The sequence below is a fragment of the Equus asinus genome, chromosome 22, assembly GCF_041296235.1.
Source record: "Equus asinus isolate D_3611 breed Donkey chromosome 22, EquAss-T2T_v2, whole genome shotgun sequence".
Lineage (NCBI taxonomy): Eukaryota > Metazoa > Chordata > Mammalia > Perissodactyla > Equidae > Equus > Equus asinus.
In genome coordinates this window covers 29,427,857-29,445,003 of record NC_091811.1, presented here as the reverse complement: position 1 = coordinate 29,445,003, position 17,147 = coordinate 29,427,857, and the positions used below count along the sequence as shown (strand labels likewise).

The 17,147-nt window shown below is 34.3% G+C and overlaps 1 protein-coding gene across 13 annotated transcripts in view; it reads right to left on the bottom strand.

The window, feature by feature from the left end:
* Window positions 1–17,147, bottom strand: part of PIK3C2G (phosphatidylinositol-4-phosphate 3-kinase catalytic subunit type 2 gamma) — a 514,208-nt gene that overhangs the window by 312,675 nt on the left and 184,386 nt on the right. For 12 of the 13 annotated variants that reach the window (XR_011496940.1, XR_011496939.1, XM_070494347.1 and 9 more), the window contains exons 2-5: window positions 14,222–14,980; window positions 9,586–9,668; window positions 5,930–6,087; window positions 1,352–1,466 (exon numbers count right to left, since the gene is read on the bottom strand). Coding sequence is in view for 10 of the 13 variants with exons in the window: in XM_070494347.1 (XP_070350448.1) it covers window positions 1,352–1,466; window positions 5,930–6,087; window positions 9,586–9,668; window positions 14,222–14,899 (1,034 nt within the window). In the remaining 3 variants the exon portion in view is untranslated. Of the gene's footprint in view, window positions 1–1,351; window positions 1,467–5,929; window positions 6,088–9,585; window positions 9,669–14,221; window positions 14,981–17,147 lie in introns of those variants that run through there. The other variant, XM_070494354.1, reaches the window with a different exon arrangement.

Below are 17,147 nucleotides of genomic sequence, written 5' to 3'. Positions count from 1 at the left end.
TACTGATAATACTAAATAAATACATTTGATAATATTTCTTGTTCTTCACTTCTAATGTTTGACATCAGCCAAAGTTCAGGTGTATATTTGGTGACTTGCACATTCAGAAGATGAATTTTAATGAATATTCTGTATAGGATTACATTGCTCAAGTATTTCTCCCTGCTCTTTGGATATACTGTCAAAACCATATGCTGGGAGAAGGTAGCAGTCTAGTCACTGAGTGTGCTAATGGTTCAAATAGACAAGGAAAAAGGGGAATATCTGGGAGCTTAGGGCAGCAAAACATCTGTGATTTCATATAAATACTTATTATTTGTTGTACTTAGAAACACACAAAGGGAAATAATCAGTCTTAACAGTCACTCACAGTTAACATTGCATAATAAAAGAATGGATTTGCTGATAAGATCATTAAATTCACCAAAGTACACACAAGATGTTTTCAAGCACATTCAAGGTGGAATATTAATGACAGTGACAATGCGTATCTCCACAGAGGTGCATGTTTACTTCCATGAGACCGTTGTCAATGTTTAGGTACTTGTAGAAATGCAAAGGGGAAATCTAAATTGCAATCCACTTTATTGCACGTTTTAGTCTTTAATACTTTACTATTTAGAATGACCATGCAATATCAGCAGAGAAATAGTTCCTTTCCTGAAGTTGTATTATATTTTCAAGGTTGGCTTTTAAGGACTTTCAGGACAATAGTCATTGTGGCACACTAAGAGAAGGTGAGTTTTCTATCGAATAAGTATTTACAGTTGACATACATGACAACAGACTTTTCTAGTTGTTTTAAAAGCTACCTGAATAGAGAAATGAAGAAGGTGTTTTAAAACCTACTCTTTTATGAAAATGTTACAATGCTTGTACTCAAACCCTCTGGGATTTTCAAACAGCAGTATTTAATCAACATGATAATATTATTCCATACAAAAAATTACTTATTACAAAAGAATTCATTTTTTAAATTGTGATTAGCCCTAATACACTTTATTATGGGTAAAGTGACTTGGTTTGCCCAGGATTTTCTTGGTTTCAAAACTGAAAGTCCCATGTCCTGAGAAGCCCCTCAGTCCTGGGCAAACTGAGATGGTTGGCCAACATAGTCACAGGTCACTTAAGTACATGTGCCATAAATATACAAGATACAACATAAAACCAAGAATAAGACTGTCAACATGACTTATAAAATTTCAAATTCACTTTAAACGGGGCAAAATTGATTTAATTATTCTGATTAGAGAGTATTGTGTTGGTGTACAGTCTGTTTAAAATAAAAAAAGAAGTACTGCTTAACATAGGTTATAACAGTGACCAAAATTTACCTTAATAAGATACTTACTTCTGTAAAAATTCTTCATAGCCACATACACTTAGAAGATGATCTTTGGGGAATAACTGGTCATTCTTACAGAAGTGCAGAGTTTCTGCAATTAGGTCTTTGACAAGATAATTAGCTAAAAACAAAGGTGAATCATAAAAATTAGTAAGAGCTTATCATATATAAGCTGGGAAAAAGCTTCTGAGCACAAAAAAATGATACACACATTATGAACCATTGCAACTTTACCTAGCTCCATCAAGGGAAATTAGAATGAGATGCATTTCATTTATTAGTCTAATTAGATTTGCAGATATTTTTGAAAAATATTGTTTGCATTTTTTTTTTATCAGTCTGTCTTCATATTACATAACAGGGCTAGGTATTGTATTCCTCATGCTAAAACCTTTGGTATATTGTAGCTCTGTGTGAAAATATTTTATTGTGGTTACCCTTAGGGACTTGGGAGATGCCAAAGAGATTACACAGTGAGTGATAAGTGGCAAGCCAGAAGTCTAACCTAAATCTGTCAGATGTCAAAGCCCATGCTCTTAATGATTCTAAGTCTCCACAGCTGATTGTTCCTCCTCTCCCATGTAGGAATCAGCCCAGGTTCTATATTGGACAGCATTCTAATAAACTTAATGAACATACACTTTCTTTCTCCACCTTCTCTGGGACTCAAAGTGTAAGCATACTATAGGATAAAGTCTTTATCTTCTCATATTCACATTCCATAATCTACCCCTTAAACTCTTACATGTATAAGCCATTTAATAGTGGCCAGAACCATGTTGACGTGTTACAATAACATTTGTCTTTGAAATAGTTTCCTAATTATAAATGATAAATAGCATAGGGTTCATTTATCATCATAAATGATAATAGTTGAAAATTATATGTATATAATTTAGTATGCATTTAATATGTTAACTTAAATAATTAATATATATCTCTATGCTTTGAATGTGATCTTTTGCTCTCAATCAATGAAAGCCAGTGTAACAGACTATACTGATGACTCCTAGCCAGTGAGAATTTGAACAGCGCACTGCAAGCGCTCAACTGCGTTCTTCTGAGTTGTGTTTTGTTTGTAATGATGCATTTACTTTCCTGTGGCTTCTTTTACTGTTACATCTTTTTGTTTGAAGGGAAAGGTTTTTGACACAAACTGGCTAATAAAAAGTAGTAAGTGATATTGCTAGACCTGCCATGACACAAAAAAGGAAGAGTATAATGCTGGATTTAAAAATGCAGGTTTTATGGTAGATCAAGATGTCATCAAAGAAATGGTTTCAGAAATGAATGGTAAAGATCATCAAGGAATTAGAGATTGTGAAAATGCTTTGGCATGAGAGACAGTATCTTAAACATATTGCTGCTTGAAAATACCAACTGAAATAGTATGAATTGAAGCTAGAAGAAAATATGGCCACAGGCAAAATCATGACTATACGGGCTTTGATGAAGAAGGGAGACCATTGCCAGTATATGATGGTGGGAAAATATCTCCAAAGACACCAGTTTACTTTAGTTAATTTGATTCTCCCATATTTCATCTTTCTCCTTGAAGCCAACCGTTATGTGTCCGTGAGTTAAGCTTCTCATCCATGTTGTAAGCCGACAAGTACTACGGCTTCTTTTAAGTAGATTTTATACCTGTGCCTTCATTTTGGCAGATATATAATCTTTTTCTCAGTTTGTTGTAGTCTCTCACTACATGCAGTCCTTCTCAATCTGTTGACCATATTGCCTACGATATTGAAAAGGCTAAGGCCCATTTAAGAGTCTTTAATTATACTACTCTATACCTTATATATAGTTTTTACACATTCTCCTCTATCCCTTTACACCTCTTTTGAGATACAGTATTACTGATTTTTACTAAATTTTACCTCTTCAACTGTGAAACTTCCTGCACTAGTTTCTAGTTCTATCAATTAAAGCCTCTCTCTTTTATATATTCAGTATCCCCTACTCTAAAGATACTTTTGTCTTAAGTGTTTTGTTTCTATGTAATCTTTCAATAAAATCTCCCTGCCTACATTCCATTCCCTTAAGATAGTATCTTTTTCCTTTTTTTACCTTCCCATTATTGTCAAACTTCTTCAAGGAGAACCTCTGCAAACAGTTCTCAATTACTCTTTAATCTTTGCAAACCAACTTCTACTTCCAACACTTGGCAGGTCACAAATGGCCCTCTATTACAGTTCCAACCCTGCATCATCTAAATCTAGAAGGTAGTTGAAAGTAATGACATTTACTCTACAGCAACTTTGGAGCTGGAAATAAGTAGATAGGAATCATCTTCATTGAAGTGATAGCTGAATATTATGGAACAGAGAATTTCTTGTTCAAAACATTTGCTCCTCTAGAAGGATTCCATTTCCCCACTTTCAGGGAAACAGAGTTCTCTTTGGATGAAAACCCCTCACCTGTCTCCTCCTCTTTACTTACCTAGATTTCATTTTTCCTTAAGTTTCTAGCAACATCTTCTATCTTTTATCAAAGTCATTCTTGATATACTTTTCAAACTTTCGTTCTTTAGGACACGTCTGTATTATTAGTAAAACACTAATATAAAGGGGTGAAGCGATTGATCGTGGTTTCAGCATAAAGATTATTTTAAAGGGATAACATTTGAAATCTTATCTGAACTTCCGTTATCTGACTAAAGCAGAGAATCCCTAAAATAATGGTAGCCATTAACTTCCTTCTGAGGGAGTCTCCTGCAACTTCCAGCAAGGAGACAAACTGCCTATCCATTAGCAAAAAATCCAAAAAAATAAACCCCGAACCAATATACCCCTCCATACTTTCCTATTGAAGCTCTAAATGCTCCACATCCCCACACTTTTACATTAAGTTGGTATATAAACTTTTACCTCTGGGTATTCAGCAGGCTACTCATTACTGAGTAACCCCTGCACGCATGTAAATAAATGTTGTCTTTTGTCCTGTTAATCTGTCTATTGTTAGGTCATAACTCCCCTTGCCCTCTTCAAATTTAAATAGGAAGAGGAAAAGTTGTCCTCCCAACAGTGGCATATGCTACTCCATATGTTTTCACGAATGTGTCCTTTCTCCTCTTCTACTTCCTCCTTCACGCCTTTTCCTCCTCCTTCTTATAAACATTTTTAATATCTTTGAGGGCACAGACATCCTCTTTACCACTACACATCTCTAACACTAAACACAATGACCTAATCACTTTACTGAAACTCCTGATAAAAGTAAAAAATGGCCTCTGGCTTGCCAAATTCAACAAAGGATCAGAGAGAGAAAGAGAGAAGTTGAAAATTAAACACTGTAAATTGGAGGAACAGAAGTGGTCTTCCTAGTTCACAATGATTCCCTCTTCTCCAGCCACTGAAGCCAACATGACCCAGACCCCGGGTCATTCTGATTGGATCAAGGTGCAGCACTATTGATCTTGGCTGTGCAATCAGAATACTGCTTTTAGAAATTTTGAATTGGGTTCAATAGAGGGACAACATTCTGCAGGTAGCTGGCCAACAGCATTTAAGTTTGAGAGTTTGGCTTTCTACGTATTCTGGAAAAGCAAGGGAAATAAGTCAACAGAAAGCAAGAGAAAAATGAGAAGCAATTATACAAAGAGGAGCTGAGGTGAGAGGCATACAGGAATTTTGGAATAGTTTATCTTTGCTTTTAGTGCATTCTTGAATCTTTGCTGAATTCCCACTCTTAAATTCTGTGAGAAATCCCTATACTCTTTAAAAATTTTTTTTCTGCTTAAGCCAACAGGAGTTGGTTTCTGTTAGTTTCAAATGAGATGGTACTAACGAATATGCCAACATAACATTTTTATGTTTGCAGTCATCTGTACTAACTCAGAGCCTTGACTAGAGTAAGAAAGAAAAAACTAAATAATAATAGTCAATGAAAGAAAATATTTATCAGATCATTATTTGTCAAGAAACAACAATTGATATGTAGAAACTCATTTAGTAGCAACTAAATGTTGCTTAAAGAACTAATGTTGTTTTGCAAAACAGTTGTCTATAACAGTGAAATAAAATATTAACTTTAAAGAGATTACAAAATTTAAGGAATCATCTGCTGAGCTTGATAAAATGCAGATTCCTGGGATCCATGCCTAGAGATTCTGATTCAATTGATCTGCTAATTATGTTGGGCTGTCCAGGGCTTCTACAGTTCTTACTGTGGGAATAGAGACCATGTATCAATGCCTATTCTTACCTCACAATTTATTTGCATTTCAATGAAATAGTTGTTTCTAATGGATAGGAGCAGCCATTTTCACCTATATATAGTCTTTATCTAGAATTTTTTTAAAATTTAGTTTGCTTTTAATATACTTAAAACTTGTAGTTGCTATTAAGAATTTCACAACAGGAAAATAAGGTGCCCTGGGATGAGCTATGTGAAGAGAGTTCTTAAAAACAATAGCTCAACAAATGTTAATGAAAGTTTTCCAGCTGTATTCCTTTTACTTCACTTGAAGGCAAAATATTAGCTATTAATGCTTCTTTTAATGATTTCAGTCTGTGGACTCAAGGCTACCTGGCCTATACCAGCCTTATGTAGATTTTTATACTTATTTGCAAAGTTGCTTACCATATGGCATAAAATGAAGTACTTGTGTTGAGTTATTAGTAAAAATATTTACGTGAAACTTCGTATTAGATAAGAGCTGATACGGAAATGCTGTAGTAGTGCTCCAGATATTCCCCGAATTGGAATTCATGTCAGCTGCATGGTATGTTTCCCTTATTCTGAAAAATACATGTGAAAAAAATGTTTAGGCAAGATTATAAGAAACTTCATGCAGGGTCTGGCTGTAGGTGATTTAAAATATGAAAACAATCAGCAGTCAATTTATGGTACAGCGCTATTAGCTAGGCCAGATGGGTGAAGATTACAACTATGCCAAAAACAACTGTAAAAAACTGTTCTTTAAGCTTCCCTAGGAGCACCTCATTTGAAGCAATTAAGAATATGTTGTCATTGATAAAGCATGAAAATTCACTCTGAACAATGATTTCTTGCTTCACTGACACTGCTTTTGAAGCCTGAGAACCTCCCCTTGGTTTTTGCCCACGCCTAACTTTCTCAAGGCGAAAGTCATTCATCTTGATTCAAGGATTTTGGTAAATAAATTCTCTTCTTTGTGTCAAATTGGTAAATACCATTTTTGGCTGGCCATATTCTTTAAATTTTTGGATTTTACATAAATAGTTAAACTCAGAAGTCATTTGTACATTCTAAACAGTTACCTCTTGCTCAGATGAGTCAGAGAACTGCAAAATAGTTTATCCTTGGAGCCAGAAGCCTCAAGTTTGAATCCTGGCTCTTCCATTTAGTAGTTTTATGGTCAAAGGCAAGTTATTTGGTCTGTTTCTTTGTTTGCACAAAAGAGGATATTTATATCTACTTCAAAGGTTTACTGTGAGGACTAAAGGAGAAAAAGGATGTAAAAGACTTCTGTAGAGTGTGAAGCAGTATACCAGAGTAATGTATCATAATTATCATTATGTATTATTATAGCTGAATTGCTGTAGATCCATGTTTTATGCCCACTTATAGAATACACATAAAAGTATTAGCAGCTAGATATTTAAAACTCTTTTAATGATGAAAATGAAATCTTGCTTTTTGTTAATTATGCAAACATCTAAACTTGGTAGTGCTCTTCCTAAAAGGAAAGTTATATGTTCTATGTATAGAATGTATGTCATGCATTCTGTGTAATGTATCAATATACATTACATCCTTGACATTCATTCTAGCTATTTGTGCAGCATTAAAGTAGTACGAGGCCCATTGAAGTAGCTTAATTTCTATGCCTTAAATTCCACGGAAACCTCTTTCCTTGATGGGCCTGACAAATGGAAAAGAGCATATTCACCCAACCAGTCTGGCATGCATCAGAATCACTTTGTTTTCTGGGTCCCATACCCATAGTTTCCAATTTAGTAGATTGTGGAGGATCCCCTAGATTTTCCTTCCTAACAGTTTCCCAAGTAAGCAGTTACTGCTGCTGCTCCAGAACTGCAGTTTGAGAACCACTACTCAGGATAAAGATATGGGGCACTCTTCCTTTTTATACCCTACAACAAAGGTCTACACTCCAGTTCCGGATTGACGAGCTTTATGTTTTAGCATTCAACATATGATAGGATACTACTCAATGCATACATGATTTAAGCTTTTACCATTTTGAGGAATTAAATTTAAAATGCAAATTCTGGGGCCAGCTGTGTCCAAGTGGTTAAGTTTGCATGTTCCGCTTTGGCAGCCTGGGGTTCACTGGTTCAGATCCTGGGCATGGACTTACATACCACTCATCAAGCTGTGCTGTGGCAGCATCCTACATAGAAGAACTAGAATGACTTACAACTAGGATATACAACTATGTACTGGGGCTTTGGAGAGGAAAAAAAAGAGGAAGACTGGCAATAGATGTTTGCTCAGGCACAATCTTCCTCACCAAAAACAGGAAAAAAAAAAAAGAAGCAAATTCATGAACCATTCTCTTCTAAACCTTTGCTAAGCATCTACTGTAGGACAAAAACTTCTTTCATGTGCTGAGGCATTTTATTGTATTTTTTACAAAAATATGATATATTTCTTGAAAGATGTGGCTTAAAAGTATGTCACGACAAGAAACCAAATTCAACAAATTAGAGAGCCTCTTTAAAAGTTGTATAAGAATAATGCTAATAAGATATTTAGGTATGTTTATTTAAATATTAGAAAAAAACAGATGAAATTGAATATATAAATCCCTTCTACTATGGCTTTTAAAAAATTTTGGAGACCCTCTTATGAAACTTGGCTTTAAAATTCAGTGTAGTCTTCTTTTGAATTAAGAGACTTGGACAGTACCTAGCATGTAGTAGATCCTCTAAAATATTTGTTGTTGAGTGAAGAGTGTGTGTTCAAAATAATTATGCATATGTAAATTCAATCATTTTATAGATGAGTATTTGTCAATAAAAAATTATTGAAAACCAAGAAAAGTGTGTGTGAATATAACGTATATCTTCCCTTCACTGCTCTAAAGTTTACTATTGTTTGGTTGTCTGTTTTAGTTCTCATTGTTACTTTGAAAGAAACCACTGGGAAAATTTCATTTAGGAGCTTAGAAAATACCCCGTGAGCAACGGACAAATCATCACATAAAATATTTTCATGTCACTATGGCATCCACAAGAAGATTTCATCTAAGAATATTAAATTATGGGGTTTTTTTTTAAAAAAAGAAGTGATAGGAGGGGCTTATAGTAAGTGTTTTGCCAATGGAGATATGTCAAGTTACATCTTGTGATATTAAGAGAGGTGTTTCTCATGCGTAGAGGGTAGAAATTAGATCTTAGATTTAAAGTGTCAAGTTCCTGGCAATGATTGTCAGTTTGTTACAGTGAGTAGTTTATTCCTGAAAGAATCAATATTGATATCTTTAAAGATCCTAATTTAGGAATCCAAAGTGCCACTTTAAATTCTATTTTGTGAACTAGAGCATGAAATTAATTAAAGATTGAATATTTTCATGGATTGGAGATGCTTTGTTTTGTGTATCTGTATGTGTGCCTTTCACTTCTTCCAATATGGTGACAAGGTTTTTAGGGTAGAGACTTGGCTTTTTTGTTTGCTTGCTAGTTCGAAGTTTGAATATCTTTGATGTGTGGACTAAAAAAAAAGACAGCTACCTTTATAAGTTCATTTTTAAATTAGCAAAAAGGCGATCAGTGATGTTTTCTGTAATATCCCCTAGTGATCAAATTTGCTTTTCACTGGACAAACACCCATACATTTGTTTAACATTCTGGCAGCCCATTGAGGGTAAGATTGAGTTATTAAGAGGAAGGCACTCTCATCATTCTAGTAGATTCCAGGGAGGAAGGATAAAGCTATGCTAATTTGAGACAGAGTGGGGGCGGGCGGGGGGGTGGTGGTGGCGTGAGTAACTGACATCATTAAATGAGAAATTAATTCACTGCAAAGTAAACCATCAACAAACAGCAAGGGAAGGCCTGAAATTATGAAACATTCAACTTCAACCAAATTTTCAAGAGAAAGAAGTGTATTTGACTATACACAACAAAAACAATACTAGAAGTAATTTGTCATAAATTTATACTTTTCACTGTGCTAAAAAATTACAGAACTTTAACATTTTATATGCAAAATTAATCAGCTCAGTGATTTTAAAGTAAACAAATTGATAAAGGTATGGAAAGTTCAAAACTTAATGAAACAGCACTACTCACTTTTTTACTTTGTCGCAAAAGGAGGCCAGACTCCTATTACTGCCTTGAGGTACTTCAACGAGCTGAATGGAACAACCTATCAGCTTAAAATAAAAACTGATAAATTAATTTCACGTGGAGAAAAGATTAATACAATTTTACAATCTTTGAATTTTTAATGAGGTAATACATATAGAAAAATGCATAAATCTTAAACATATAATTTAAGTTTTGAGGAACATATACAACTGTGATTTCAAGACCCCAATCAAAATATAGAACATTTTCATTACTTTAGAAAGTTTCCCTACATCTCCTTCTGTCAGTCTGTTCACCTATCGGGTAACTACTGTTATTTAGATTGCTATCACTGTAGATTGGGTGTACAGGCTTACCTCACTTTTACTGCACTTCTTCATTGTGCTTCACAGATAATCGCATTTTTAAAAGACCCTCCACCGGCAAAATTACTACAACTCTCTTAAGGCTCAGATGATGCTGAGCATTTTTTAGCAATCAAATATTTTTTATTTAAGCTACATACATTGTTGTTTTAGACATCATGCTATTGCACACTTAACAGATTACAGTGTAATGTAAGTAAAACTTTTATATGCAGTGGGAAACCAAAAAATTCATGTGACTCAACTTATCGTAATTTATGCTTTATTGCGGTGGTCTGAAACCAAACCCCAATATCTCTGAGGTATGCTTGCACATGTGCTGTTTTGTTTCTGGCTTCTTTCGCTTGAATGATATGTACTTTTAAATTTATCAATGTGTCACACATATAAATAGTTCATCACTTTTCATTGATGATTAGTAGTATTCTATTGCATGAATATTCCACAATTTGTTTATCCATCTACTTGTTGAGGGACGTTTGGGTTATTTAGATTTTGGATATTGTAAAGAAAACTATTAATTTTCATATACAAGTATTTATATGGACATGTGTTTCATTTCTTGTGAATAAATCTGCAAATGGCTCAGTCAGAGGGTGGGTGTCAGGTTAACTTTAAAAGAAATCATTTTGTTTTATGTATTTCGAAGCTGTTATTAGATACATACATGTTTAAATTTATTATGTTGTCCTGATTGATCCTTGATTGTTATGAAATGATTCTTTTCTTTCTCTAATAATACTCTACCTTGAACTGTACTTTTTCTGATATTAATAACCACATCAGCTTTCGTTTGCTGATTGAATGTTAAAATCTTTTATTTTTCTGACTTTCAACTTATCTGTGCCTTTGTTTCTTAAGTTTCCTCTTGTAAATAGTAGTTAAGTCTTTCTTTTCTATCTACTTCTTCAATTTCTCCCCTTAATTTGAAATGTTTAGTCTATTTATATTAATATATTTATGGACATTACTGGATTTAAGACTACCATATTCATACTTGTTTCTTCTGTTTTATTTTCTTCTTGTTTTTCTCTTTCCCTACCTTTTTTAGTTTGTTTGATGTTTTCCCTTTTCATTTAATTCCCCTGTTGGATTTTCAGTTTTTCTTCTTTGTTTTATTTTTTTAGCGGTTGTGGTAGCTTAGGAATTACAATATGCATCCTTAATATATCACAGTTTATTTGGAGTTAATACTCTACTACAGCATTTAAAATACAAGAATTTACAATAGCAAATAATGTTTACCCCTTCCATTCTTTATGCTATTGTTGTCATATATTTTTATCTCTATATACAATAACTCTCACAGAAAAATACTGTCTTTTTGCTTTAAACAAAAGCTGTATTTCAGAAAATTAAGATAAAAATAGTTTTTTATATTTACCAACATATTTACCATTTGTACCACTCTTCTTTGTTTCTAGATTCTTTCTGCTGTCATTTTCCTTGCATCCAAAGTACTTACCTTGGTATTTTTTGCGTGATTATTTGCTGATAAATTTCTCTCAACATTTGTTTATATGCTAATATCTTTATTTCAAGTTTTGAAGCATATACTAAAAGGATATAGAAGTATGGGTTCTTTTTTTTATAGAACTTTAAAATGTCATTCTATTGTCATCTGGCTTCTATTGTTTTGGAGGAGAAATTTGCTTTAATTCAGACGGTTGTTTTGCTGAATAAAATCTCTTTTCTCTCTCTGCTGCCTTTTTTGATATTTTCTTTATCTTTGGCTTTCAGATGTTTGACTATAATATGTCTACAAGTGATTGTCTTTGTATTTATTCTCTTTGAGATTTTGTTGAATTTCTTAGATCTGTAATTTGATATTTTCTACCAAATTTGAGAAATTTTCAGATCATTTCTTCAAATTAATTTCTTCTCTCCTGTAAGCATTCCAAAATTGTCCATATATTAGGCTCCTTGTCTCATAAGTTTCTGAGTCCCTCCTTATTTTTATATGATCTTTTTACTCTCTCTTCTTCAGTTTAGATAATTTCTGTTGTTTTTCTTTCAAGTTTACTATTTCCTCCCGTCATCTATCTGTTTTTAAGCATCCAATAACTTTTCCATTGCACATATTGTAGTTTTAATACCAAAATTTCCATTAGTCTTTGTTTTTTCATAGTTTGCAAATTTCCTCCTGAGATTCCTCATCTGTCTGTTCATTATGTTCATCTTTTACTTTATTTACTTGATCATCCTCTTAATAAGTACCTTAAAGTACCTATCTGTTAATTCCAACATCCAGACTATCGCAGAACTCTTTCTATTGACTGGGTTGTTTTCTCTTTTTTTCTTTTCTTTTCCTTTTTTTTTTTTTTTTTTGAGGAAGATTAGCCGTGAGCTAACATCTGTTCCAGTCCTCCTCTTTTTGCTGAGGAAGACTGGCCCTGAGCTAACATCCGTGCCCATCATCCTCTACTCTGCATGTGGGACACCTGCCAGAGCATGACTTTGCCAAGCCAAACATAGGTCCGCACCCGGGATCCAAAGGGAGGAACCCCAAGCTGCCGAAGCGGAATGTGCGAACTTAACCACTGTGCCCCCAGGCGGCCCATGACTGGGTTATTTTCTTGATTGTGGGTCAAAATTCCCTGCTTCTTAACACATCTATGCATTTGTGATCATATGTTGGATACTGTAGATGACACATTACAAATTGTGTTGCCTTTTTCCAAAGTGTACAATTTTTCTCTGGCAAGCAGTTTAAGCTTCTTTTGGTCTTACCAGCCTTGATTTTATTTTATTTTATTAGGCCATGTCTATTTTGGTAGGTGCAGCACTTACTTTAGAGCATTACTTTTACTCTTAAGAGACAGCTTTGTGTAATCTCAATCGAAGGCCCAAAGTGCTCCACTCAGTGTCTTCTCTAGCTGGGTCAGAAATTCTGCACTGCATCACTCCTTCCTGGGTGTGGCCAACACAATCACCTGGCCAAAAATCTGCAGGAAATCTAATGTAGAGTTCTGACTCCCACCTACACAGAGCTCCTTCTCCAGCCCTCTGCCCTGCAAGTTACAGCTTCCTCTGCAGTCTGGAGTTACAGGCTCTGCCTCCTCAGCTTGGTGATACTGCTGCTGAAATTGGGCTCCCCTAGCCTGTGGAGCAGCAACAGAGTGCCCTCAGGCAGAAACCAGGATAATCATACTACGCTTTAGTCTTTCGCTTCTTTCAAGGATGGATGTCCTGTGCTGCCTGTTGTTCAATGCCTGAAATTGTTTGCTTCATACATCCTGTTTAACGTCACAGTCGTTTTCTGTGGTAAGGGAAAGTTTAGTACTCGTTACCATTGTCATGATCAGAAGTAGATGTTCGAAGACTCATCGGCTTTTAATTCAGATCAGTTGAGGTGCTACTGCCTCTGCAAGTGCCTCAGACAGAATTAGTTGTTTCTTCTCCAGTGAAATCATCCTGCTTTTTTACTATGTTGCCGTTATTTGTTTGCAAGTGAATTTGAGCAATATGCTGTTTCTGAAATCAGGTATCATGTCTTTGCATTCGTTATGCTTAGTATTTCACATATATTTTAAGAATATGATAAATAGTTGTCGAATAAATGAAGAATCATTTTCTTCACCTGTAAATTACAGCTGCAATAATGTTTCTTCTTTTTAACTATTACTTCTGATTTCACTTGTGTCTAGACTCAGTACAAGGACAGAAATGTTCAAATATTATCCAAGAAACTCTATGATTACTATAGTGATTGAAATACTACTAATGAAACTTTAGGATGAATTGCACAATGATTACTTAATTTCCTACTGTTGGAATGATCCAACAGAAGATGCCTGCCAACAGTATAATTTAGGATCCTTGAGTAAAGGGACATTTTTCCTACCAATAATGGTATAAAGTTTTAATTCATGATGGAGTGACTCAATATAAATGTAATGAGATACATGTGTGTTTCTATGTGTACATAATGACACAATAAGAATAGAAAATGCTATCATCTCAACCTACAACTATGATATTTTTATCTAATAAAATGTAAATACTATAACTGTTTTATTTAGTTTGCATGAAAATGGAGCTTTAAAAATGATGTTATGAGGATTTTATTTCCCTTCAGAAAAAATCATTAATTCAGGAACACAGAATTTGTGAATAATAAATGATTTTTTCAAAAGTAATATCAATACATTTCTCTATTTAAAATTAGTTACCCTCACTAGCAAGTTAATCCAGCACATTATTGAACAATTCTTTCAGATTCATATTTTTAGGTAGACATATATGACACATACCTCTATGTTCTCTGACCATGTACTTTCCCACGTGCTTGGAAGAAAAGAACCTTTAAAAAGCATCAGAGAAGGGTCCACAACGTTCATATTTCTACTGCTTTTAGTCTCTTCTTTTGGCGTGGAGTCAGTTGGGATGGATGGATATATAGGAGGAATGCTACTTTCAAAACCTACATGGTAGTTACAATTTTCATTTTCCAGTTCTCTCTGTGAATTGATTTTATCCAAACTAGTGGATGATGGAACTAAAATATTGAATCCGTAATCACCAGCACCATGGTATTCTGCTATGGGGTTTCCCCAAGGGCTTTCGTTATTCATGTTTTGAGGATTTGGTAGCACAGAATGCCTAAAACCAATTGCTGGCGTTTTCGTAACTTGGTGACAGGAGAGTTCTGAGCTTTTAGAAGTAAATTCATTCAAGGATATTTGATATGTTTGATCTGATGAATGCCTGTTGGAGTCCCAGTTTGGCACATTGGGCACAAAAGGGGTATCTTCTTCAAATTCACTCTGATGGAGTGGAATGTTATTACTGATCTCATGTACTAGCTGATCAAAACCCAGACTGACTTGGCCAGGAAAAAGGGGTCGAGTTACAGAGCGAAATTCTTGGTGCTCATGCTGCTCTTCCTGTGATTCGCTGGGATTTAGATCTGTTTTCCAACAATATGCCATTCTTTAGTTTAAGTAATTGAGAGAGTTGACTCTGCTCCAAAGATCTCCTTGATGATCTTATAAAAGAGCGTAGGAATTTTCCTAGAAAAAGCATAAAAGGAAACAAAAAATATTTGATTAATTGGCAATAAAAGAGCTTGCAAGAAAAAAAGATGATGAATAAATATTAACAATTGTTTTGAATTTTCTCCCTAGCAAATGAAATACTTCATGAGTAATAGAAAACTCTATCTGGGTTCACAACATTAAGTCTGTGGGGCGGTATTGACTTCAGATAGATTCATGAAATTCCTGACAGAAAAATCAATTATGACAGGAGTTTCATGAATCAATCCAAAGTCAATATTCCCGTTTGGACTCCTTTTCCTACTGAAGACTCACTTGTCTATTATCTCCCTGTGTCCAATCATCTGTGAGCATGCTAAAGTCTCTTTCTTATTAAACAGTCTCTTATTGATCAGCAATTACTCTGTCCCTAGGGATCGTCTTAACTTTTTTATCCCCTCAGTAACCAATCATCTTGTAGGTTGGCTAGACCCTCTCTTCTCCTCCCCCAAACTCTTTAAACAATTGCAAACTTCTTTTATCACTTCTCCGAAATGGCTTTCATTAACTTCTTCAATGAGCTTCATGTCAGTAAATTTAACTGACATTTATCAGTCCCTGTTTTTATATATCTCTGCAACATTTGATTTCATTCATCATACATCTTATTTTACAGTTTCTTGCATTCCTACATTGGCTCTCTCTGACTGTACTCGCTGAGTTCTTTGTTTTCTCTTTCGCAAAGACTCTTTTGCCTATTACCCATTGTCCACCTCACCCTTGTCAAAGCTTCTTTTCTTCTCAATTGTTCTCTCCTTGTAAGTTATTTCATACTTCCTATGGCTTAAGTTACAATCTATATGTCAATGACTCCAACCTAGACAATTCTTATTATTACCTACTCAATATCTCCACTTGGAATTTTTTTTAACCTCCAAGAGAAAGCCAAAAACTTAAATCATAATTCATCCGAGAACCTGCTGCTATGCCAGTGTTCTCTGTGATAGAAAAAGACCCAACCATCCACTCAGTTGCTCAGACCAAAACCCAGGGTTCTGTCTTTGAATCTTCCCTCATCTTTATTCTTCTGTATCTATTAAGCCACCAGTTCCTGCAGAAAATCTTTCTTTCTTCTATCTACCACTGCCACAATCCTAGTCTATAGCTTTTGTCTTCTCACCTGGAATGTTGCATTGTCTCTGGAACTGCTTCTACATTTTCTGCAATCCATTTTTGTGTCCTATAATCCATTTTTTACATTCTAATGATATATTTAAGAGACTAACCAAGTATCTTTCCTAGACATAGCTTTTCAGTGGTTTCCTATTGCCTCAGGATAACAGTTATAGATGTAACATACGTAAGATTTCTCTTTCCCATTAGATCTTTAGTCCATGTTAGTCTTTTCTCACTTACAACTCAGTACCTAGTACTTTACTTCACTCAGAGTAGTTGCTCATTTGTATTTGTTGAACAAATGGTTTAATAAATTTTTAAAAATTATAATTGAGTTCTAAGAAAATGAAATTGAAAAATATTTGTGTCACTTTTATGGATTCATTAATTCCCTTAACAATTATATGTGTCTGTTAAATACAAAAAAAATGTTTAAAGGATAATTATGATACTGATTAACTATCGAATACGATTCTCTATCAATATGTTTTGCAATGGCAATTAATTTTTATTATATTGGCACTAAAGACTTACTTAAAGTTTATAATCACCTAAGGAATAAATGAATTAGATTTGTTATTCTTCACTCAAGAAACTGAACTGATAAATTTGGGAAAGATTTTCAAGAGATATTAGTAAAAAGTGTATAGAATGAAGTGTTACCCAGAAAATTAATCTATGAAATGTTATTCCAAACTATTCTAATTTATGGGTCACATAGATACATTATCTAGCCAGAATCCCTTTTTTAGGAATTACCATTTTTTCATCTGCACATTGGTAGTGAAAGCTACGTTTCATTAAAGTAAATTATATTCCTTCATCTGTCTCTGTCATGGAACTCAGAATTTGTCACCAGGAGTGACTTTAACTCTGACAGCCAATTAATATCCTGTTCCAGTCTTCCTTAGCCTAACCTGGTCTGTCTTAGCTTAAATATGGTAAACATGGCTATATAAAAGTGATTTTCACAACTTTTGGTGGTTTCAAAAGAACTGATTTGAGTTTTTAAAAATGATTTTTAATT